A 26,357-nucleotide genomic window follows, 5' to 3' on the forward strand; every position below is an offset into this window, starting at 1 on the left:
ATGTTGGTCAGAATGGCTGTCATCAAAAAGTCTACAAACAATAAATGCTGGAGAGGGTGTGGCGAAAAGGGGACCCTCTTACACTGTCGGTGGGAATGCAAAGTAGTACAGCCACTATGGAGAGCAGTGTGGAGATTCCTTAAAAAACTGGAAATAGGCTGACATACAACCCAGCAATCCCACTGCTGGGCGTACACACTGAGGAAACCAGAATTTAAAGAGACACATGTACCCCCATGTTCATTGCAGCACTGTTTATAATAGCCAGGACATGGAAGCAACCTAGTTTGGTTTCATAACTTTCAGAAAAAGACTACAGTCTGATCTTCTGTCTAGTTGGTTGGGAAAGTACCTGGATGTGTACTCAACAAACAGTACTGAATTTTAGAACTGAACAGTAATGAATTTTAGGATATCACTATTTTTCTAGCCTCTGAACTCTCTGCTGTTCTAATTCTGAAAGAGATGGGAATACCAGACTACCTGATCTGCCTCTTGAGAAATCTGTATGCAGGTCAGGAAGCAACAGTTAGAACTGGACATGGAACAACAGACTGGTTCCAAATAGGAAAAGGAGTACGTCAAGGCTGTATATTGTCACCCTGCTTATTTAACTTCTATGCAGAGTACGTCATGAGAAACGCTGGGCTGGAAGAAGCACAAGCTGAAACTAAGATTGCCGGGAGAAATATCAATAACCTCAGATATGCCGATGACACCACCCTTATGGCAGAAAGTGAAGAGGAACTCAAAAGCCTCTTGATGAAGGTGAAAGAGGAGAGTGAAAAAGTTGGCTTAAAACTCAACATTCAGAAAACGAAGATCATGGCATCTGGTCCCATCACTTCATAGGAAATAGATGGGGAAACAGTGGAAACGGTGTCAGACTTTATTTTTCTGGGCTCCAAAATCACTGCAGATGGTGACTGCAACCATGAAATTAAAAGACGCTTACTCCTTGGGAGGAAAGTTATGACCAACCTAGATAGCATATTGAAAAGCAGAGACATAACTTTGCCAACAAAGGTTTGTCTAGTCAAGGCTATGGTTTTTCCAGTGGTCATGTATGGGTGTGAGAGTTGGACTGTGAAGAAAGCTGAGCACTGAAGAATTGATGCTTTTGAACTGTGGTGTTGGAGAAGACTCTTGAGAGTCCCTTGGACTGCAAGGAGATGCAACCAGTCCATTCTGAAGGAGATCAGCCCTGGGATTTCTTTGGAAGGAATGATGCTAAAGCTGAAACTCTAGTACTTTGGCCACCTCATGAGAAGAGTTGACTCATTGGAAAAGACTCTGATGCTGGGAGGGATTGGGGGCAGAAGGAGAAGGGGACGATAGAGGATGAGATGTTTGGATGGCATCACTGACTCGATGGACGTGAGTCTCAGTGAACTCCAGGAGTTGATGATGGACAGGGAGGCTTGGCGTGCTGCGATTCATGGGGTCACAAAAAGTCAGACACGACTGAGTGACTGAACTGAACTGAACTGATACATAAGAAAAACTAGTCTTTCTTAGACTAAAGGACATACAATCCATTCATTTCAGATTTTGTCTTTGGAGCAAACCCAAGAACTATTTGCTAGTTTTGCATTGCTTGGGCCCCTGTATAACAGTCTTTCCTGTACAATGCTGAAGTGTGTTGTAACCCCACAGTGAAGAATGATTACGTGAAGGATGCTTTGATCAGTGCTATATTAAACTTGTTGTGATTACTATACGGATGTTTCTGAAGCTGCTGTCCTTAACATCACGGTACCCTAATTCACTGAGGACCTGTAGATGAAACTTCACTTGGGTCTCAAACAGAGAAAGTCATGCTCTTCTTGAACTTTTTTTTTTCACTGTAGCCTGTTAATCTTTGTTCTGCCTGCTTGGATGCTCAACATAAATGTGTGACCTGGGGACAGCAATTGAACAGAACATTATATTTGACTTTGGATATGCTAAAGTTTCCTGTAGTTTTTTATCATATATTTACTTTCTTCCGGGATTCCCTGGTGGCTAGATCATTGAGAATCCCACCTGCAATGCAGGAGGTTTGGGTTTGATCCCTGGATCAGGAAAATCCCCTAGGGAAGGAAATGGTAACCCACTCTAGTATTCTTGCCTGGGGAATCCCATGGACAGAGAAGCCTGGTGGGCTACAGTCTATGGGGTCTCAAAGAGTCAGACACAACTGAGTGACTAACACTTTCACTTTTTCCCATTTCTTTATTTTCTTAATTTTTAAACATACTTATTGTATGTATCTTTAAGGTGCCTCAAGTCCTATTTTGAAATTTTTGAATCTTCCTTTTAAGAATATCTATAAATAAAGAAATAAATCTAAAGTCTATGTAGAAACAATCTTCTAGATGTTTTGTTTTCAGAGAGTCACTTGAACATTAAACTCATTGTGCTAATAAACTGGGAATTTGAAACCACGTTACAAGAATACTTGCCCTTGGAGGCACTGGAATGTTTGATTAGTCCTTGATGGGAACTGTCATATTGCTAAGTCTATTTGTCCTTCTTCCCTTTTCTTCCCCTTCCCCTTTCATCTGTCATGACCGTACCCTCTTCCAGTTTTGTTTAGTCCTTCATGTAGTTCCCAAAACCTCCCTCCCCACACTACTCAGTCATAGATAGTACTCCTGATTTATCCTCACATGTTCCTTATTGCCTGTAAGAAAAAAGCCAAATCTTACTCATCTGTTTGTATTCAGGACCTAGCATAAGCCTGGAATGTAGTAGTCAGCTGATGAATATTTGTTGAATGAACTGAATTGCATTACATAAGATAATGCATATAAGGCATTAGTAGAACACTTGGCACAAAGTATACAGTAAATGTTTCTCAATCACTTTCCTTCACACTTGGCCTGAACCTACTTGTCTACTGCACGTGCCACCACTGTGGCTTTGGGCATCTTTGACTCATAATTGCATGCACATTGCATACATTTCTGTGCCTTTGGAGCCTTTACCATGCTGCTATTTCATTCCACAATGCAAAGTGAAAGTGAAAGTCACTCAGTCGTGTCCAACTCTTTGCGACCCCATGGACTATACAGTCCATGGAATTCTCCAGGTCAGAATACTGGAGAGGGTAGCCATTCCCTTCTCCAGGGGATCTTCCAAACCCAGGGATTGAACTCAGGTCTCCCGTGTTGTGGGAGGATTCTTTACCAGATGAACCATCAGGGAAGCTACAGTGCAATCTCTTTCTTAAATGCATCATCTTTGCCCAAATCTAGAGAAAAAGAATATATAATCCTGGTAATGTTGGTCCAAATCTCTTCTATAACAAGTCATGAACTTCATATTATTTATTTATTTTTAACTTTTTATTTTGTTTTGGAGTATAGATGATTAGCAATGTGTTAGTTTCAGATGTAAAGCAAAGTAATTCAGTTATACATATTCATGTACCTATTCATTTTCAAATTCTTTTCCCATTTATGTTGCTATATAATATTGAACATGCCTTTTATATTTAAATAGTTTGACCTAGTTGGGCATTTCTGGCATATTTCAATGTAATTACATGTTCTTTTATAACTGGCAAAGTTCCTCAAATCAAATTAAACATAGTTCCATTTATTGATGCAAGCACCCCTTCTTTCTGTACTCAAATAATAAGTGAACAATGGTTAAATTTTTGGATTTGAATACATACTTTTTATGCATGTGTACCCAGTTTTTAGTATTTTATTTCATTAAATTGCCTCATACAGGAAATCTAAAATACATTCTATAAATTTTTATAATCAAAAGAAGGATGAATGATTTATCTCAGGAAAACTCAACCCAAGGAAATTTGTAATTCTCCTAGCCACTTCCACATAATTTTTAAAATGTGAATACCAGGAATGGTGCTGTTGATACTAATATCAGGACAAGGAAGAGAAGGACTTGGTTTCTCTGGAGGAATCTCTGGCGGAATAAACAAAGATACTTGTGCAATGTTGGAGATTTCTGACTTCAGGCTGACCTCATCAACAGCCTGTATAGCAATGAAGAGATCCGTGCCGTTTGTAAAAGTGATGGTTTCTGGTTTAAACACAAAGACTTCCTCTGAGTTGGCCTCATTTGGGATGAGATCAGTAGTGTTCACTTGAAGTGATTCATTGAACTTGTCTCTGAGCTCAAGAATATTTGTGCTTATTCTAATGATGTACTTGTCAGCTAAAACATAATTTAAAAAAAGGATGTGATTTGTAATCCGCAAGTCAAAGTTTTTAAAAATCTATTAGAAACAATATCATCATACTATAAAATACCAATGAATAAATAAATTGATGGTCCATTTTTATAAGCACTAGTATCTTTTTTTTTTACATTTTAATTTTTATATCCTGTGCCCTTTTGTATTCTGACAGAGTAATAAATGTAAAACTGGATCAGGCTTGACTTAAAGCTTAGGTAATTATTTCTGGCCATAGCATCTGACTGAGAGAGGAGATAATTACTGCTTATTATTTTATTATTTGTGCTTCTCAAACTTGAATGTATACACACATCATCCAGGGATCTTAAAATGCAGATTCTGGTTCAGTAGACCCAGTTCTACACTTCTAACTAGCATTCATGTGATACCCATGCTGCAATCCACAGACCATACTTTGAGAGAAAAAATCTGAGGTTTCTTCCAAAGGACAGCTCTGGTCCACAGTATCTATGCTCTATTCCCAGTTCTCTCCAAGAGACATTACTGAAAATGAGGTCTATTAAAGCACAGCTTGGCAAGATTTCAGAAAAAAAACTGAGGATTGCCTATTCCTGGTTTAAATATCTTACACCTATATAGGCCAGTTGTTCAGATTCCAAACTTCTCATGTTTAAAAGTCTTAAACTGTCATTTCAGAGGACATCCCAGGTCCCTCCTGCCTTCTGCCCTCAACATGCATCACAGCACACCTGCCTGCCTCCCACCGTCTGCCCCTCTGCTTGGCTGCTAACCTCCTTTACAGGGTCCATACCACATTCAGCTTACCTCTTCCATGATCATAATCATCCCCGGGAGCCGTCCAAGTCAGATTAATGAGATTGTCCCCTTCGATTTTTGCCTTCAGGTCAGTGATTTTACATGGTGGAAAGAGATCAGGTATGGGGGCCTTTGGAACATCAGTGGCCACAAATGAACCTCCGGAGGACGTTCTGCTGAAACATACTTGCTTGCCTTGATCCTTGTTAATTTCAGGTCTTGGTGGATTCCATTTTACTTCACCTGCATTAAAAAATCCCTCAGTTAAGACAGATAACACCATGAAATGGCTATACTCCCCTCTGTTTTGTCATTGACTTGCCCTCTTCTTACACTTCCCTTCTTTCTTCCCACACTCAAAACTTACTTTATTTGTTGTAAAGCTCCTAAATCAGGTCACATCAGAGGGGGAAAAGCAAAGAGAATCATAGTTCTTTATCTCACATATATTTATTTCCTGGATATTTAGTGGCATAGCTTCCACAATTTGTTTTTTATAAATATACCTTTCCTGGAGTTGATTTTGTGTGTGTGTTTTAAATTTTAAATTGGAGGATAATTGCTTTACAATATTGTGTTGGCTTCTGCTGTATGTCAACATGAATCAGCCATAGCTATACAGAAATCCTTTCCCTCTTGAACCTCCCTTCCACCTCCCACCCTATCCTATGTTTTTGCTATCCTACTACCTTATCCTAATCTTAACCGGCCACAACATCAGTTTAAATACTACCTCTGCTTTAAACCTTCTCAGACTTCTTCAAGCAGTCTCTTCCACCTAGGTAATACTGTGGGTTTTATTGTCTTTCCTATTTATTTCTTAATCATTTAGCTGGGATTCAAGAATTGCCTTGATTATTTATTCTTTGAATTTTTCTCTTTCTCTCCATATTTGTGTTTTATCTTTCTTATTAGATTGTGCTGCTGCTGCCAAGTCGCTTCAGTCGTGTCCGACTCTGTGTGACCCCATGGACTGCAGCCCACCAGGCTTCTCTGTCCATGGGATTCTCCAGGCAAGAACACTGGAGTGGGTTGCCATTTCCTTCTCCAAGGCATGAAAGTGGAAAGTGAAAGTGAAGTCACTCAGTCGTGTCTGACTCTTAGCAACCCCATGGACTGTAGCCCACCAGGCTCCTCCATCCATGGGATTTCCGGGCAACAGTACTGGAGTGGGGAGCCATTGCCTTCTCCCTATTAGACTGTAGTTTCTCACAAAATGTTTTATGTTAGGCGTTCTAAAATTGTGTGCTTTTGAAAGACTTGATTTTCTCAATGAATGTATGGAAATCTAGTTAATGTAGCAATTCCAATTTGCTTCACATTCTTGCTGAAAATTTGTATAAAAGTCATCCTGAAATTCTAAAAACCCCTGACCTGTTCAATCAGTGGCATTCTTGTTTACCAGCAATAGCTTATTTAGATGCATTTTCTTATTTATTCATCATAACCATTCCATGAGGTAGTTACTATTATTTCCTATTTTACAAGTGAGGCAGACAAAGCACAAGAGAGTACCTAAAATACTTTATCTGGTAGAAGGCTGGAATTGAACCAAGGCAGTCAAAATCTATACTCAATCTGATGGCTTAATAGGTGCTATGTTGTTACCTAGAGAACAGTGAATGATGTCTGGACATATGTTTGATTGTCATGACTGTGAGGGCTGCTTCTGATGTCTAGTAAATAGAGGCCAGAAGTGTTGCTAAACATCTCACAATGCACAGGACAGCCCTCCACAATAAAGAATTATGTGACCAAAATGTCAGTAATGGCAAGGTTGAGAAACTGATTTAATTCTGCACCATTCTCTCAGGTTTTGGTTTTCCCTTGATTCCAAGCCTTTTACTCAAGGCAAGGATGTTGTTATAGATTACTCACCATTCTCAATCCAGCCAGGTATGTACATGGCTCCATTTCGCTGGGGTGATGCATTCTGAGAGGCTGTGTTGACTCCTCCCAGAGCCCACACTTTTACACTGTATCTACCATTTGTATCATAAGCTGTAAAGTACCTTGAATAGATACCATCATCCTTAGTAGCATCAGCACCTTGACAGAGAAATGAAGGAATTAATGAAGGAATTAGGATTTGACTGTGTTAAGGATGAGGTATACTTCTTTCACCACTTTGTGTGTGTACTTTCAAATGCATACATCTTGTCCTCCTGAATTGTCTTTCTTTTTGAAATCAGCGATCAAGTTATGTGTCTCTGTTACATCCAACATAGCACAAAGTAACCTCTCAATAAGTATCTGTTGAACTGAATTGAATTACTGTATGTTACTGGTGACAAAAAGTGTTGTATGTTTATTTCCTTAAAATTTATGACTTTTACCGAGGATAGGTTTAGGTAGAAAATTCATTTACAGAATTTGTTTTAATAAATTTACTTGTTTTATAGTGAATAGTCAAGTTCCTTCTCTGCTGCTTTCCAAATGTTAAAGCCTCTTTCTTCATCTGTAATGTAGGGATCATAACACCTCAAAAGTGTGTGGTGAAGATAAGAAATGAAGATCTATCTATCCATCCATCACAAACTTCTAACACAAAATAGCTATTAATTTTCCTCCTTTCCTTTTCTGAGAGGGTTGGAATGCTCACTGACAACTTTTTTGCACTTTATAGAAGCTAAAGGCAAGCTGTTCTCATGTTTCCCAACATTTTGAAATATAGGAGTTGTAGGGAGGCAGAGAGCTCTCACAACCACAACCCCAGTGCTGGACTCCTCACCACAATATGCCCTCCTGCTGTTGCTTGGTTGTTTCCTGGAAAAGAAAAATGTGTCCAGTTCCTGGGGTGGTTACCTGCTCCATTGTCCAATAATTCCAAGGTAACTGTTTTCCCATCCACTGATTCTATTAGTGCTGTGACCTTGGACCTGAGAATTGGCTTGGTTCCTTGGTGAATCTTTACATAAACTACCATAGGGCTAGGGAATTTGCCTGTGTCTTTGTTCATTTTAGAGGTCACTGTAACTGGAGGCAAAGTAGCACTTGATGCACGGGAGGTGACAGTCAAAGTTAGGGTTTGGGAGCTTGCTTGTAGGCTGTATTTCCAAACACCAATCTAGCCAAAAAAAAAAAAAAAAAAGGAGACATTTCCAGTTAATAAATTTAAGTGACAGACCTAACTTCAATGCCAACTATAGGAAAAGCTCATCTGATATATGTACATTAAAAGTAGATCTAAGAAGGTGTTTTATACTTTCTTAGTCAAGGGAAACTTCGGTATGTTTGGACTAATGACATGGTTCTTACTGCCAAGAAAATTCTAGTTGGGAAAAATGAGGTTTGAAAGTTGTGTCCTTATCATAGCATTGGTTTCTCAAGAGCAGGATCAATAGAGGAAATAATTTTCATTATGCCAAAGCATCAGCTGCTGTGTAATTTGAGGGTTCTCCTTTTAATACCTGGAGAAAATATCACCGATTTCCTTTTTCTTGACTAAAGCTATGACCAACCTAGACAGCATATTAAAAAGCAGAGACATTACTTTGCCAACAAAGGTCCAACTAGTCAAAGCTATGGTTTTTCCAGTAGTCATGTATGGGTGTTAAAGTTGGACTATAAAGAAAGCTGCATGCCAAAGAATTGATACTTTTGAACTGTGGCGTTGGAGAAGACTCTTGAGAGTCCCTAGGTCTACAAGGAGATCCAACCAGTCCATTCTAAAGGAAATTAGTCCTGAATATTCATTGGAAAGACTGATGCTGAGGCTGAAACTCCAATACTTTGTCCACCTGATGTGAAGAACTGACTCATTGGAAAAGACCCTGATGCTGGGAAAGATTGAAGGCAGGAGAAGGGGATGACAGAGGATGAGATGGGTGGATAGCATCACTGACTTGATAGACGTGAGTTTGAGTAAGCTCCAGGAGTTGGTGATGGACAGGGAAGCCTGGCATGCTGCAGTCCATGGAGTTGCAGAGAGTCAGACACAACTGAGTGACTGAACTGAAGAGACTTGCTGTCACACAGAGTGATTTCCACAGAATGGAGTTTTTTCCTTGTTCTCTTTCGTTCAACACTGACTCTTTTTTTTTTTTTTTTTAAGAAATCACTATCATTTTAAAAGTTGTGATTATTCTGTAAAAATTTTATCTTATCTTATCAAACTGTGAGAAGGAAAAAAGATGAGACCATACCTTGGCAATGTCTGGGATTTGGAGGTAGGCCATTTTGGTGTTTTTATCCACTATGAAGCCATCTTGTTTGTTTCCACTGGGATCCCAGAGAAGGATTTGGGGAAGATCAGTTGTCCAGGTGATGAGAAACAAAGTGTCTTTCCCCACAGTGCTGTCCACAGTCACTGTGCCATTCATCCACTGACTGTTCTGGAGGGTTAATCCCCTACTCTCAAGCTGTAAAGTAAGTATACAATTCTTTACTTTCTGGAGAATACAGCTCCCATCACATAATAGCTTCCATTTTGCCTCCAACTATTAGTCGCCCCATTAGAAAGACTTCAGTGGTACCTAAGAACTTGGCTTGATGTTTAGTACCTATTATGAGCCAATTCTTTTTTTTTAATGATCCAATCATAAATGACTTTTCCAGCCTTAGCTTCCATAATGTTGATTCTGACACCCAAACAAGACCACTTCCTCTTATGATCTTCATGAATCTCTGACTCTCTGTCTACCACAATCTCTGCTTTTCCTGGAAATCTATACATTCATCTCCATTTGTGTAAGGCTTACCTACCCTTCAAAATTCAATTTGAATGTCACTTGATGTCTATATCACCAACAAGAATAATCTCTCCCTCCTTTGATCTCCCACAGTATATATTTTTTTTAAACTTTCAATTTTGTATTGGGGTATAGCCAATTAACGAACAATGGTGTGATAGTTTCAGGTGAACAATGAAGGGACTCAGCCATATATACACATGTAGCCATTCTCCCCCAAACTCCCCTCCCATCCAGGTTGCCACATAACATTGAACCGAGTTCCATGTGGAACCAGTAGGTCCATTTTAAATATAGCAGTGTGTACATGTCGATCCCTTCCTCCCATCCTTCCCCCAGAAACCCCAATTTCATTCTCTAAGTCTGTGGGTGGATCTTGTTTCTATTAATCCTTTGATGTCCTCACAGTGTGTTTTGTTTGATACCTACCAGCATACTGTACGTCTCATCTTATTACTGGACTTAAACCCTTAAGGGGACTAACTAGGACTTTGACCCACATCTGGATTGTTTGACTTGCAAATAACTAAGTCCTAGGTCAATTATTATTGCAGTCCCTGTGAAGGTAAATTAGAGAAGGCAATGGCACCCCACTCCAGTACTGTTGCCTGGAAAATCCCATGGACGGAGGAGCCTGGTAGGCCGCAGTCCATGGGGTCGCTAGGAGTCGGACACGACTGAAGCGACTTAGCAGCAGCAGCAGCAGTGAAGGTAAATGAAAGAAGTCACTGCCCAAGGCTGATTTGTTATCTGGTGAAGAATGAAGAAGCTGTAGAGCAGCAGTTGAAGTAGGGAAGGTCTAACCAGACTTTGTAGAAAGTATAATTTTTCAGGATTATCTCCTAGTTAATTATTTATGGTCTTTAAACGAATATCTGTCAGAAGATAGGATGCTCTGGTCATCAAGCCCAACTTTCTAGTTTTAAAAATAGATTATGATCTAAGATGTGAAGAAAGCAAGGGGCCCTTAGATCTTGTTCTTATGATAGGTGGGGAAATGAGTCCTACTCATGTCTCAATCTCCCTCCCTTTTAGGTTTCTTAAATATAAAAATACTGGGCAGAAACTGCCTGACTGTGAACTTGCCCATTAATCAGTTTAATTACTTTTCTAAGACATGTGCCTCCTGTGTTCAAATCAGGCTCTTGGGTTTAATATTCATAAATAAGTGTAACTGCTATATTCTTTGAGTGAATAAATGCTACACTGATAGACTAAAAAGCCTATTGTTTTGAAATCTGACATTTTTTGGCTTTAAAAAATTTCCATTGGAGTATAGTTGATTTACAGTGTTGTGTTAGTTTCAGGAGTACAGCAAAGTGAATCAGTTATACATCTACATATGTTGTGTTTAGTTGCTAAGTCTTGTCCGACTCTGTTGTGACCCCATGGACTATAACCCTCCAGGCTCCTCTGTCCATGGCATTTTCCAGGTAAGAATACTAGAGTGGGTTGCCATTTATTTCTCCAGGGGTTCTTACTAACCCAGGGATTGAATTCATGTTTCCTTCGTTGCAGACAGATTCTTTACCACTGAGCCACCAGAGAAGCGCATATGGATTCTTTTCCCATATAGGCCATTACAGAGTATTGATTAGAATTCCCTGTGCTATAGACTAGGTCATTATTTGGCTTTGATTTACATTATTTTTACTTTCATTCACAATAAAAGTTACAACTCACACAGGTGTGGTGTTGATTATTCACTCTCTGGTTTAAAGGTTCACATGAATAATTTTTACAGCCATTAGGAAAGAGCACTTAATATATTTGTCCATTTTTTATTGTCCCAAGACTGTTGAAACAAAATTCTGTTTTCTTGAAATTCTAGAACCATAAGGGACCGCAGTTTTGTGGTTCATGTCTGGCTGAGAACTTAAGTCCAGAGAGGTGAAGTTCTTTGCCCATGGTCACAGTTAATGACAGACCCAGGAACAGGATCCAGGTGACTGGACTGACCACGTGGGCTTTTCACAGTACAAATCACTTTCCACTCTTTATAGGAAAATCTTGACAAATACCAGGAATTTGAGGTAATGGAAAAAAAGACCAAGTAATCCCTGAACAGTTGTTCCAGATAATTTATATTGAGATAATCTACTCTGAAGAAAATTCTGGGCCAATTATATTGCTATGGATGCTTGTTAACATATGTTAAAAAAGAATTCTTGGACCCATTACATTTTATGTTGATGGTTTCTAAGAGGAAGTCACTTAGTATTGTTTCCAAATTAGAAGCACTGATTGCCTTGTTTAAAGGAATAGTGTTGCAGTTTAGAAATAATGGCTAATATCAGGCTGAAGCTTCTATGTTAATTTATTACTAGGGGAATGTGGACTTAAAATGCATAACCATGAAACTCCCTATCTTGGCTATGGTTTTTAATAAACATGAAAAACTGAGGAGGAACTCTGACCTGAATGGAGCGCTGGGAGACAGCTTTGTTTCCTGATGAAAGGGCCGCGAAAGCATCCACGAGACCATTGTTCTGAACCTGATCTGAAGCATATGTCTGCAAACCTCCTAGAATGCAATTATGTTATCGAAGTTATTTTCTAGAAAACAAATATTTGCAACATTTTAGCAATTGTTAAGATAAAATACACAAAGTACTTACTCTTTTGTGCTATTAAACATTAATATTAATAGATTAACATTAAATAGGTGTCCAGATTAACTCAGAAGCTGATACTAGTAATAATATTTTAATCCTACTAAACAAATCCTTCAGCAACATCGTCATTTGGCTACTTCAGCCCTCTGCAAAGCAATTAAGAATCCCCCATAGACCAAAACTAGTAATATAAATCTTGTGTTTTAAAGGTCACGCACTTTCATATGAGCCATTAAGCCTCACTGCAAGCGTATTGATTTATTCTTATTTTACACATAATCTTAGCAAGCTTGACTTTCAAGTTTTCTCTTAAATCAGAAAAAATGTGTATGTTACAGCAGCAAGAAATAACTGACAAGTGATGGTTATAGAAAAGTATTATATGTAGTAAACATGAGATGATATACCAGCCATGTAATCTACACCTATTTAGAACAGGTGTACCTAAGGTAGTTGATGTTAAGGCACTTTTAAACTCTTAGTGACATCTAAAATCTGAGGAGAGTGTTTTGGTCATCCTGTTGGTGCCTCACCCAGATCCCCTTATCTAGACTAACGCATCTCTCCCCAGCAGCTCTGAGTGTTAGCCAAACAGCATATAGCTGCCTCCTTTTCAGAAAATTGCCTTACAAAATGGGGCCACCCTAGCTAAAGAACAGCATGCCCCACTCACCCCTGCTCTGCCCTGACATTTTTTAACCACTGACTGATGGACACAGTGGTACAATGGTCTGTCTTTGAAGACTGGACCAAATCTGTTTTGCAGTTCTAGATCCAGAGCCTCCTGTGAGGGCAGGCTTCAGCTGGCCTCCTAATTCACATCTGTGCTTAGCTTCCCCTGCCTGATCTTAGTCCCTACTGCCCCTTTCACCTGAGAGCTCTCCCTCTGTAAACCACATGCACCCAAATCCCTTTCTCAGGCTCTGCTTCTAGGAATCCCGGCATAAGACAAACACTGTTAGAAGCAGTCTGTTGTTTTAGCTGACTCAGAGGACAACTCAGCAATTGATATCCATAATTCTGGCCCTAGGTTAAACAAATTTAAAGTAATAAAAACCCACTCTGCTGAAGAATAGTTCAGGTGGGATCTATTTTAACCATGTGCGTATGGAAGGTGAAGCACAATGTATGAATGTTTTACAAAGAAACTGCATTACATTCTATATTTTCAGCGTGGCCTTCTGTGTGGTTCGGCAGGCACTTTGTTTTTCCCCTGCACTTCTTGTTCACGTCCCAGTTCAGATGTCACCTTCCTGTACACTTCTTCTCCAGATGAAGTCTAGGCTCCCTTCTTCGTGCTCACTGTACCCTCTATTACTAACAGAGCACTTGTATCATGGTATTATATAGTTAGTGGCTTGTCCTCTGTCTCCCCAGGGTCTCTTGGTCAGCTGCCAACTGGAAGTGAATAGTTAACCTATTCACTAGGTTAGAATAGAAGCTCCTAGTTAACCTATTAGATTCTTTCCAATCTTTATAAGGTGTCTGGGAAGAGAGTCCCAAATGGTGTGCTGGTCCCATCTTCTCCAGACTGCCCTAATCCTAGAAACAAGGCATTAGAATAAATGAGTCGAGCCGATTCTAAAGTCATCTGGGGGTAAGGGCAGCTGATTGCTCAGTAAGATAACCCCATATCTCCTCGCCCTACCCTTCCCCTACTCCCCAGTGCACTGGAGCTCAAAGTCCAGTGGAAGAGAAAATACAGTGGGACTCAGCAGGTCACCCTTCACCTGTCATTTTTGACATCTGCTCTAGTTCCTGTGCTGCAGATGGCCCCAGGGCGACTGTGTGGATGATGGCTCCGCTTTGCTTCACCTCGTCAAAGCATGCACTTATAGTGTTGTCCTCCCCATCGGTCAGTAAGATGATTTCAGCTCCATCTGTTGGATATTTCTTCTTAATCACCTAAGGACATAATTCAGGCATGAGTTGTCACACTCAGGGTAGCCAAAGTATTGGGAAAATTGCAATTAAAGGGAATGAGAAGAGATTCTAGAGGGAATAAACAAAAGTGTCTGGGAATGGTCAAATATCTCTGTCTTGCAATGATGCAATTATAAATCAGCAAGATTCATGGAACTTGACAGTGATTTTTTTCCTCCGTTAGCCTGTTGCAGAGAAGGCTCAGTAAGGTGGGATACAGGGCAGTCCCAGGGATGGACAGCTCTAGGGACTCAGAAAAGAAGGATTTTCTACTTTCCTTCACATGATGTCTCCTTGACAGGCTTTCAGAGGTTCCCAGATGACTTCAGAAACCATCTTCATTTAATAGGGATAATAATGGGGACTAATATATTACTATTATCATATTAGACTCATGGCAGATTTTAGCTTGCCTGGTATTCATCAGTCTTACCATTCCAGCTGTTCATGGCTGGCCTTGATTCTGATTGGTCAGTTCTCAGGTCACATATGGAGAAGGCAATGGCACCCCACTCCAGTACTCTTGCCTGGAAAATCCCATGGATGGAAGAGCCTGGTAGGCTGCAGTCCATGGGGTCACTAAGAGTCAGACACGACTGAGCGACTTCACTTTCACTTTTCACTTTCATGCATTGGAGAAGGAAATGGCAACCCACTCCAGTGTTCTTGGCTGGAGGATCCCAGGGACGGGGGAGCCTGGTAGGCTGCCATCTATGGGGTCCCACAGAGTTGGACACGACTGAAGCAACTTAGCAGCAGCAGCAGCAGTTCACATGAATTATTAAAATTTTTAACATCCCCTCTGATGAAAGCAAAACATTTTGTTCTTATTAATCCCTAGTTCCTAGCTGTCTTATGACACCTATGTCTCAACATAGATAATCTGTGTCTGGTAGACACAGATTATGTTTTTTATGTGATATAGAGAAGTTATACCTTGTGCCAATATTGGATAAGAAGGAAAATCAGATAAAAATCATAATGTTTATGAAGAGGAAGGCAAGAGTTCACCTTCCCTTAAAAAGAGGAAGGGAGACTCAGACGTAGAGGAAACAAGTAATTCTAAGTAACTCCAATCTCTGGACCAGACTCTCAGGAAGGGAAGAAACTTGATGTAGATTAAAAGAGCTGAAAGCAGAGGAGACTTCTGCCCCACTCCTTTTTAGAGGGGGCTGCTCCACAAAGGATGAAGGCAGAACTCTGATTGCTGTCATGTGAGGAAGCCTGGAGCCCAGGAGCCCAGGAGCCTGTCAGCTGTGGTTGAGACCTCAGTCTGACCAAGCTGCAGGGCTCAGTCAGTCATGTCTGACTCTTTGTGACTCTATGGACTGAAGCCCACCAGGCTGCTCTGTCCTTGGGATTCTCCAGGCCAGTATACTGGAGTGGGTTGCCATTTCCTTCTCCTAGGGATCTTTACAACCCAGGGATTGAACCCAGGTCTCCTGCATTGCAGGCAGATTCCTTACTATCTGAGCCACCAGAGAAGCCCCTGAGAGGCCAGAGGAAGGGCTCAATTTGGATTCCCTTGTCTCACTCCCCATCATTGCTGTGTGTCATGGAAAACATGCAGAAGTCCGCAAGTATCCATAGGGAAAATGGAAATCAGCTGACTTGAGAATTGGCAGGCAAGAGGACAATTTATCTTGTCCCAGAAGCTAAGGGGTGTGCAACCTCCCAAGAGCTAGATGCAGGACATGGGGTGCTCAGGGCTGTGCTCCAGCATTGAGAGCCAGAGTGTGGTGAGTCAGCTGGTAGAAAACCAATGGGCACTGAACAAGCTAAGAAAACAAGTAAAGTCCAGTGGCCCCAGCTCAACAGACACCACTGCCATACTTGAGCAGGGTCCTCACCAGGGGCCAGCAGGGAACTTGAGACAGGGCAGGATCCAAGGCCCTTTGCCTCATCACCCTGTGGCCACACACAACCTCCTCCCACCCCATACCTGGGCTCTGTAGGGCAGGAGGAGCATCTAAATTCCAACTGTGTGCCTCACATACTGTCTCACCCACTGAAGTAGGAAATGCAGAACCAGAACTTCCCTCGTCACCATCAGGCCATCTGGTATCAGTCATTTCCCCTCGAGTTTTGTATACCATGAGTTCCGTAGACATGTCAGTGATTTCAGTGTCAGTTTCCCTCCCTTACTTGCTTCTTTAATCAAAATGTGTGGGTGAGTGGCAGAGGTAAGAGAACCCAGGTGCACAAAGGCATCTGGAGAAAGGTTGTGAAGCTGACTGTGTATGCAATAAAATCCACTTCTAGGGAACTGATCTTCAAAGTGGAATAAAAGGGCCAGAGGGTCAGACTGCATATGAGGGAATGCTTGAGTCCACTGTCAACATGAAACACGTGAGCTGAAAACTAAATATTCCTGCTGCTGCTTGGAAATTGGGAATAGCCCCATTGATGTGTTGCGCCCCAAGCAGACAGAAGGTAGACTTTCCCAAGACACTGCAGAGATTCTGAGACCTTAGACCAGCCAGCTTCTCTCAGCCTCCTATTATTTATTTCATGGGACTAAATAGCCCCTAATAAATATAGAATATCATAGTTTATGTTTGGATCATTTAAGCATCTGATATAATCAAATAGCTCAATTTAATTTTATTTATTGAGAACCTCCTATATAAAAGATATTGTACCAGAAGTTAAAAGATAATTCATATCTCGGAACAAGTTTTGTTTGAGCAAAGGACATGACAGGAAAGAAGACAGAAGAGCTAAAACTCTTGAGATAGTTTTAAAAGTAGAAAACAAGTTCATAGCATTCAGAAAGAGAAACTATACAGTTGAAAGGATCAGGAAAGACATCAAGAAATAGTGTCTGTGATGGATATGTGGAGGAAGAGTGTGATTAGAGATAGCAAGGAGGGATGAAAAATTAAATAGGGAACTGGCTGGGCAAAAGTGTGCAAACTGCTGGCAAAGGACAGGTAATCTAATTTGCTTAATCATAAATATCTGGAAGAGAGTCCCAGGTGCTTAAGCCTGGAAAGGTAGGTAATGGCTATATTATAAAATAAATTAAATATTAGATTGAAAATTTTTACTTAGCTTTGTTGAAAATGGGGAGAGATTGAGACATAAGTAGAGGGGTGACATGATTGGATGATCAGATGGGATCTTTGGATACATCCCTAATACAATTAGACTCGCAGTTCTAAGCCCTCCTATTTCAAACTTAAACCATTTGCTTGCCCAAAAGGAGGTCTTATATACCCAAAAGTTTGGAATGTTAATCTACTTCAAAATTTAACCATAACTCTAAGTTTACTTTTTTCTTCAGAGAAGATATTCTCTTATATCCCTGTGTACCTTTCATCATAGCATGCATTAGTGTATGATTATACACTTATTTATGTGACTACGAGGTTAAAGAATCTTCCCCCAGTAAGATTTTAAGCTCCATGACAGCAGGTGTGGTATGTTTGGCCCTCATGGTACTCTTAATGCCTGGCACATTGCAATGCCCGGCATGTAGAAGTAACACCATGAATGTTTCAGATGAAAGCAGAAAAGCATGAATGCACAGATGCAGAAAAACACAAAAGCATGAATGAATTAGTTAACAGTTTTGGGGGCCTGTGTTACTGCATCATTTGGACCATTGCTCTGCCCTTGGTTGTCTAATTCAGCTAGACATGAGGCATGCATAGAAATACTGGAAAAGGTAATTTCTTAGGAGACATAAATTGTAAACATTGGCAAACTATGATAGGGGAACTTGTCTCACAGTGAATGCTGATCGAAGCCCAGAGCAGATGGATGTTCCTCCTGAGGCTGTTGTGGGTAAGCTTTTGGTAAGCGTGTCTCTTTCAGTGGCACTGTTTATCTGTACAAGTTCACTTTGTACATAGGCAGCACTGTCAAACGTCACCATCCCGACCCAGGACCCTTGCTCAACCGTCTGCAGAAGGAAGAGTTTGCCTGCTTGATTCAGTCGCTTAAGGCGGTTACCAATCTAAATGGAAAAGGAGAAGAAAAGCAGTCAGGTTAGGTTTGGACCGGCAGACTGACAACAGAACAGAGGGAATTTGGAAGTAGGTGCCTCGGTGCAGAGTAAATAACAACAAGCTTATGCAAGGCATATCCTTCTATGGAGGAAAATTTCTCCTTTATATTTAGCAGTATATTTGAATACAATTTCAGGGCTTTTGTATAAATAACTCTAAAAGCTAAATCCAGGTTTGGCTTTAGTTCATTAGTTCAATGTCCTAGAAATAGTTTTATAAATATACATATTGTCAGGAAAACATAAAAAAGGTTAATTTTATATAGTTCATCAGATCTTTGCTCACAAATTGAAAGCTATTTGGCAAATGAGACACTTGATGCTGAATTTGTGTTGAATAAAGTGAAGGTGGCCTTTTTTGATGTAAATATTATGCTTGTAACTGTTCTGACCTTTGGGGTTGTGTTTATTCACAGCCAGTTCCAAGATGTGGTCTAGATCATATCATATAGAAATATGAGATGAGCATCCAGAAGACCAAGACCCACTGAACTTACTGTCATGCTTCCAGACTTATCAAGGACTAAACACACAATTCTTTGTCCGATCTGCAGCAATGAGAAGGTGGGACTGGGTGGCTGTGTTGTCATAGGAGTTGTTGTCTTAAAATCCTCTGAATCTTGGATCACTTCCCATGTGCTCCGGTGATTGCATTTTTTGTTTTGCTCGTTTGGGGCTTCTCTATTGTGGTTTTTTTCTGTACAGAATTCAACCACCTAAAATTGTCAGTAAAATGATACAGATAACAGTAAATACTTGTTAAAATTGTTAATAATTTGACTAAAATATTCTAAGTGTAGATTTACATTTACATGACCTCCTTCTCAGTCTGCCTTGGGGAAAATCACAGTGAAAATTCAGAGCTTCTATCTCAAAACATGTCTTTGACGTCATTGGACCCTTTGTGCTCCTCAAGAATCTATTTACTTGTTCTTAGCTTCCCTTCTATTTCTCAAATTTTCCATTGCAAGCAATCACCAGTATCCTCAAGCCACCTATATCTCAACATTTCTCCCCTGGTACCATTTTCTCTCTCCATTCCTTCACTTACTGCTCACTTTCTTAGTTTCCAGTGATTTAAAAATACCTTGTTTCAACTTTCAATACCCAACATTCCAGCTCTCTCCAAAATCCAATTGGATGTCCCACAGGATCTTCCACCTCAGGTGTTCATAACTGAACACATCACCTTTCCTTTGACTCTGCTCCTCTTCATCACCAAGCATTTCCTAACTTGATGTCACCACTATCTATTCAGTTACCTAAATCAGGAAACGCTTTTCCTTCCTTCTTCCCTCTGCAAAATAACACCATCAATACACTTCACTCTCTCTCCAGGACATTGTCTTTTTTCCTTCTCCAATGGAATGTCCATCATTCAAGCCCTCATGGTCCCTCCCTCAACTACTGGAGTCTCCTATCTGACTTTTCCATACTGCTCTACTCCACACTTGCCAGGAACATAGTCCTTCTTATTCCTGTACTTAATATCTTTTTGTGGCTCATCATTGCTCACACACTACAATCCAGACTACTTCACTTCACTCTCTATCCTTGCTCTGGCTGTGCATCCCAAGGCTCTAATTTTCCCTATTGCAGCCTATAAGTGCTCAAGGTTGCCAGACTGTTTATATATCTCTGTGTCTGCTCACCATTCCCACTATGTTGAGGAGTTCTTCCTATGTCTTCTGCCTTGTGAACTCTACCTTCATGTTTCAGCCCCAAAAGTTATTTTCAAAATGTTTTCTCATTTCATACACTTTCTGCAAAGAATTTCCACTCAACCTTGTGACCTCAAAGTACCCTATAAGAAATTTAAATAAGGCCCCTTTAACATTATAGTGTACTTACTGATGGATGAAAATTAATCTGTGACAGAACCCTGTCTCATTAAATTTGCTTCCTCAAAACTTAGCCCTATATCTGATATAACATAAAAGCTCGATGTAAGTTTGTTGTTGTTATTTTTAATAACATTTACCAATCTGTACGTCAGTGGTTTTTAAAATCTACAGAATGGCAGTAGTTGTTAGGCAAGAACTATAGGAGAACATATGCAATAGACAATACAAACACAGCCAATAAATGATAGTGTCTTCCCCTTTCTTCCAGGCAAGAGTACTGGGGTGGGTTGCCATTTCCTTATTTGGGGGATTTAAAAAGGAGGCTTAGTACACAAAAAAGGTATAAACTAATTCTTCCTCTCAGTGACTTTACAGTATTATATTCAATTAAAAATCCTAAATATCTGGGATTCAAGTAATGTAAAAAGTCATCGTTAGCTGGAAAACATTTATTTTTCTTTTTATTTGTATTTTTCAGATTGTTTTGGCAGTTTTTCCATATGATCACCCCCAGAGTAGGAAATGGCAAACCACTCCAGTATTCTTGACTAGAGAATTCCTTGGACAGAACAGGCTGGTGGGCTACAGTCCATGGATTCGCAAAGAGTCAGACGCAACTGAGCAACTAACAGTTTCACTTTCTGTATTATCATTATAGCTACTTTTTAGCAAGGGAACCTAAAATACTTTTTTGTAAACCCCAAGCAGAGGCTCCCAAACCTGACTGTGCATCAACTTTAACTGTGACTAATTTAAAACAATCTAGTCCCCCCTTTGGAAGTTGCTGAATTATCCTGGAAATAAACTACAAAGCCAGACTGAAGGATGGCCTTAGTGAACCGTATTTTAAAAACTTATCTTTGTTAGGGCTTCCCTTGTGGCTCAGCTGGTAAAGAATCTACCTGCAATGTGGGGACCTGAGTTCGATCCCTGGTTGGGAAGATCCCCTGGAGAAGGGAAAGGTAACCCACTCCAGTATTCTGGCCTGGAGAATTCCATGAACTTTACAGTCCATGGGATAACAAAGAATAGGACATAACTGAGCAACCTTCACTTTCACTTTATTGTTATAGATAGACCCTTGCAAGTTACTACACTCTTATCCAAAAAGAAAACATAATTTTGTGTAAAAGACTGGGAAGATAAGAGACATTCTGCACTGAAGTCACTTAACTGATGGCTTTATCTTAGTTTGTGCAAATTTGCTGATGTATATGTTTGGCATTAATAAAGATAATTTGTCAAGTTTATTTTGTGAGCAGTTGGTCATTTAAAAATTATTAAGAAATGCAGATGATCGCTGACTTACAATGGTTGAACTTACAATTTTTTGACTTTATTATGGTGCAAAAGCAATACACGTTCAGTAGAAACTGTACCTCAGATTTTGAATTTTGATCTTTTCCTGGGTTGTGGCATGCAGTATGATACTCTCTGGTGATGGTGGCTAGTGGCATTGAGCTGTACGTAGCTTCTAGTGAACCAGATGATTGTGAGGGTAAATAACTAATGTACTTACAGCCATTCTGTCTTTTTACTTCTGTACCGTATTCAATAAATTACAGGACACATTCAACACCTTATTATACCACAGATTTTATGGTAGATGATTTTGCCAAGAAATTAATGTAAATGTTCTGAGGATACATGAGGCAGGCTGGGCTAAGTTAAGGTGTTTGGTAGGTGAGGTATATTAAATGCATCTTCAACTTACAATGGGATGGAGGAAGATCAGTATTTTAAAACTACTTAAAGCTATTAAAATTATGTAAAAACTCCCTAATGGCACCAACATTCTTAAAAAGATAGAAAATTTTAGTTAACAACCAAAAACAAATATGCAGGCTGAAAGATCTCTGAAAGTTAAAGGTTACTGATCATGTCCTTATTACTCACAAAAAAAAGTACCTGATCCCCCGGATGAATTTCTTATTTAACCAACTCTTGTGCTTGTCTGTCTTTAAGGATATTTGAAGTAGTTCTAAGTCATTAAGCTAAAAGCTAGTGGAAGAGAGAAGTTGGAGAAGCAAAAAAAAAAAAAAAGCAACTAAACAAACAAACAAAAAAACTAAGCAAGGGGTCTGGGGAAGATAGGACTTTATTCCTGATTATGTTCTCCTGTCTTGTCCAATAGAGAAAAGCTGCTCACTCTTACTTGACTTGACTTGAAATAGATTTAAGGGGCTAGATGAACTATGGATGGAGGTTTGTGACATTGTACAGGAAACGGATCAAGACCATCCCCAAGAAAAAGAAATGAAAAAAGTCAAAACGGCTGTCTGAGGAGGCCTTACAGATAGCTGTGAAAAGAAGAGAAGCGAAAAGCAAAGGAGAAAAGGAAAAATATACCCATTTGAATGCAAAGTTCCAAAGAATAGCAAGGAGAGGTAAGAAAGCCTTCCTCAGCGATCAATGCAAAGAAAGAGAGAGAACAACAGAGGGAAAGACTAGAGATCTCTTCAAAAAAATTAGAGATACCAAGGGAACATTTCATGCAAAGATGGGCTCAATAAAGGACAGAAATGGTATGGACCTAACAGAAACAGAAGATATTAAGAAGAGGTAGCAAGAATACACAGAAGAACTATACAAAAAAGATCTTCATAACCCAGATAATCACGAAGGTGTGATCACTGACCTAGAGCCAGACATTCTGGAATGCGAAGTCAAGTGGGCCTTAGGAAGTATCACTACGAACAAAGCTAGTGGAGGTGATGGAATTCTTGTTTCTGTGAAAGTGCTTCACTCAATATGTCAGCAAATTTGGAAGACTCAACAGTGGCCACAGGACTGGAAAAGGTCAGTTTCATTCCAATCCCAAAGAAAGGCAATGCCAAAGAATGCTCAAACTACCGCACAATTGCACTCATCTCACACGCTAGTAAAGTAATGCTCAAAATTCTCCAAGCCAGGCAATACGTGAACTATAAACTTCCAGATGTTCAAACTGGTTTTCAAAAAGGCAGAGGAACCAGAGATCAAATTGCCAACATCCGCTGGATCATGGAAAAAGCAAGAGAGTTCCAGAAAAACATCTATTTCTGCTTTATTGACTATGCCAAAGCCTTTGACTGTGTGGATCACAATAAACTGTGGAAAATTCTGAAAGAGATGGGAATACCAGACCACCTGACCTGCCTCCTGAGAAACGTGTATGCAGGTCAGGAAGCAGCAGTTAGAACTGGACATGGAACAACAGACTGGTTCCAAATAGGAAAAGGAGTACGTCAAGGCTGTATATTGTCACCCTGCTTATTTAACTTCTATGCAGAGCACATCATGAGAAACGCTGGGCTGGAAGAAGCACAAGCTGGAATCAAGATTGCCGGGAGAAATATCAATGATCTCAGATATGCAGATGACACCACCCTTATGGCAGAAAGTGAAGAGGAACTAAAAAGCCTCTTGATGAAGGTGAAAGAGGAGAGTGAGAAAGTTGGCTTAAAGCTCAGCATTCAGAAAACTAAGATCATGGCATCCGGTCCCATCACTTCATGGCAAATAGATGGGGAAACAGTGGCTGACTTTATTTTTTTGGCCTTCAAAATCACTGCAGATGGTGATTACAGCCATGAAATTAAAAGATGCATACTCCTTGGAAGGAAAGTTATGATCAACCTAGACATCATATTAAAAAGCAGAGACATTACTTTGTCAACAAAGGTCCATCTAGTCAGGCTATGGTTTATCCAGATGTATGGATGTGAGAGTTGGACTGTGAAGAACGCTGAGTGCTGAAGAATTGATGCTTTTGAACTGTGGTGTTGGAGAAGACTCTTGAGAGTCCCTTGGACTGCAAGGAGGTCCAACCAGTCCATCCTAAGGGAAATCAGTCCTGGGTGTTCATTGAAAGGACTGATGTTGAAGCTGAAACTCCAGTATTTTGGCCACCTCATGTGAAGAGCTCACTCATTTGAAAAGACCCTGATGCTGGAAAAGATTGAAGGCAGGAGAATAAGGGGACGACAGAGGATGAGATGGTTGGATGGCATCACCGACTCAATGGACATGAGTTTGGGTAAACTCTGGGAGTTGATGATGAACAGGGAGGCCTGGTGTGCTGCAGTTCATGGGGTTGCAAAGAGTCGGACATGAATGAGCCACTGAACTGATACTGATACTTGACTTCCTAACATTTCACCCTGTCTTGCATCATCTGGGATAAAAACCTCACTAAACTCATGTCAAGAACAAAAGAAGAAAAAGGACATGGCACTTACAGTATCAATACTTTGTGAATACATTATGGAAGCCTTCTCCCTCTGATCCTTATGAGGTATGAATTCACATCCTTCTTCATACAGTCCTGTTTTTCTGTCAAGTTTGCATGGTTGAGTGACACAGCTTCCTCCTTGACACTTCTGTATTACAGTTTCACCAGTAAAACCTTCTGAACATCTGCAGATATATTCAGGTTAGATATTTAAGTGAAATGATAATTTCAAAATGTTGGACTCTGGTCAGTTTCTACAGACAGCATTGTTTACAATTTCCCTTTATAATTTAAGAAATAAATGTAGCACCTTAAATATTAAAATTATCAAATTCTCATCAGAGTAATTTTGTTTACCAGAAAGTATCTGAGGGGTTCCCAAAATGATATCAGAATGTGTTTCTATGCAGCAGAAAAGCTAAGGCTGTCTTACAGCCACTGTTAAGAATTAATAAGGATCAAAGTCCTAAGGCACTTCCTAATCTGGTCCTCTCATTCCTGGAAAATCAAGAGCCTCTTTTGTTTCTCTAAAAAGTTTTGCTGACAACTTTTTCTTTGTTTGTTTGTTTTGATCCAGCTAGTTTATGTCATACAGTTTTTGCATAGTTCTTGTGTGTTTATATAGATATTTTAGATTTTTATTTATATGCTTATGAGTTTGTTACTATTGTGAATGGAGTACTTTTCCCCACATCTTATTTTTTAAGTATATAAAAAACATATGAACATAGGAAATTTGGAAAATAGGACGAGTATAAAGAAGAGAAGAAAAAAATCATATCCCACTCTCAGATAAACTATTGTTAATGTACTAAAGCATTTCCTTCTCTATGTATCAGCATAACATTCTATGTATAGCTTTACTGCCTGATCTTATAAAACTTATTTTAGTACATTTAAATTGTAATGTATTATTATAATTCATAATATTCTTTCAAAATGTGACTTTAATAACTTCACATTTTGAAATTACAACGTGAATTTAGCCTAATTTACTTAATTTTTTTCCTCCATGAATTTTTCGGTGCTAAAAATAAAACTTCTGTGAATAAATGAAATTGGTGCATCACATTTTTTCCAAGCTTGCTATGACTGACATCCAGAATAAATGGTCAGATTCAGAAATTTGAACATTTTAAAGCCTGTTGATAGAGCTCATTCTAATATTTCCTTTAAAATGGATTGTTAAACGTAAGATTAGTAGATCAAGAAATAGGAAAGAATTCTAGAGATTTGATATGTGTCATCAAATTGCTTTCCAAGAAGGTTATTCTAGTTTATTTCTCTGATAACCATCTATGAGAACACTCATCCTGTTAGGAGAATCACACTGACTGAAACTGCCCACCCTGGCCAGACACCATAGTAACCATTTGCATGAGTTGTTTTATGACAGGAGGTCCTGGTAAGGAACACTACTAATAAGCCACCACCAATCAGAAGAGTTCAGGAAAGGTCAAAAGGAGATACCACAGGTCCGACCACTTCCCAGAATCCTTCTCTCTGGCATCCATCTTGGCTGAACAAGGCATGCACCACCAGGAAGGACTCTGAGTCAGAATGATTGGCTAAAGACAACCCGGAAACTAATCCCATCACCATAAAACCCAAGCCATGTGGCAGAGCTGTTTTCCTGGGTTCCCTTACCCTACTGCTCTCCACCCAGGTGCCCTTTGCCAGTAAAATCTCTTGCTTTGTCAGCACATGTGTCTCCTCAGACAATTCATTTCCAAGTGTAGACAAGAGCCCAGTTTCGGGCCCTGGAAGGGGTCCCCCTTCCTGCAACAATCCCACCGACAGGCACTAGTACTAGGTAATAAACGATTGTCATCTTTGTCAAATCTGCACCTCTTTGACTACTAATGTCTGACCATTTTTACATTTTTACTGGCCATTTTTATTTCTTCTTTTATATAGATTATTTTCTCGTGTCTATTTTTCTATTAGGGTGTTATATTGTTTTCTTTTATCTGTTATAATGCTAAGCTTTTAAAGGCCTGTTTTTTAAATATTTGCAAACATTTTTTTCTGTTTTTTATTTTTAATTTAGTTTATGTTTGATTTATATGCAAAAAGTTTTAAATTTATAT

At 39.7% G+C, this 26,357-nt stretch overlaps 2 protein-coding genes across 2 annotated transcripts in view; one reads left to right on the forward strand and one right to left on the reverse strand.

Annotated features, from left to right (window-relative positions):
- The window catches only part of ODF2L (outer dense fiber of sperm tails 2 like), a 393,421-nt gene that overhangs the window by 231,738 nt on the left and 135,326 nt on the right, over positions 1-26,357 (forward strand). The gene's annotated exons all lie outside the window — the stretch shown is intronic.
- The window catches only part of CLCA1 (chloride channel accessory 1), a 34,150-nt gene continuing 11,354 nt past the window's right edge, over positions 3,562-26,357 (reverse strand). The window contains exons 5-14 of the mRNA XM_061411365.1: positions 24,275-24,452; positions 18,708-18,926; positions 17,932-18,159; positions 14,006-14,180; positions 12,078-12,184; positions 9,115-9,330; positions 7,775-8,036; positions 6,848-7,018; positions 4,979-5,212; positions 3,562-4,170 (exon numbers count right to left, since the gene is read on the reverse strand). Of these exons, the coding sequence (XP_061267349.1) occupies positions 3,788-4,170; positions 4,979-5,212; positions 6,848-7,018; positions 7,775-8,036; positions 9,115-9,330; positions 12,078-12,184; positions 14,006-14,180; positions 17,932-18,159; positions 18,708-18,926; positions 24,275-24,452 (2,173 nt within the window). The 3' untranslated portion in view covers positions 3,562-3,787. The remainder of the gene's footprint in view (positions 4,171-4,978; positions 5,213-6,847; positions 7,019-7,774; positions 8,037-9,114; positions 9,331-12,077; positions 12,185-14,005; positions 14,181-17,931; positions 18,160-18,707; positions 18,927-24,274; positions 24,453-26,357) is intronic.

The sequence above is a fragment of the Bos javanicus genome, chromosome 3, assembly GCF_032452875.1.
Source record: "Bos javanicus breed banteng chromosome 3, ARS-OSU_banteng_1.0, whole genome shotgun sequence".
In the NCBI taxonomy this organism is placed as follows: domain Eukaryota; kingdom Metazoa; phylum Chordata; class Mammalia; order Artiodactyla; family Bovidae; genus Bos; species Bos javanicus.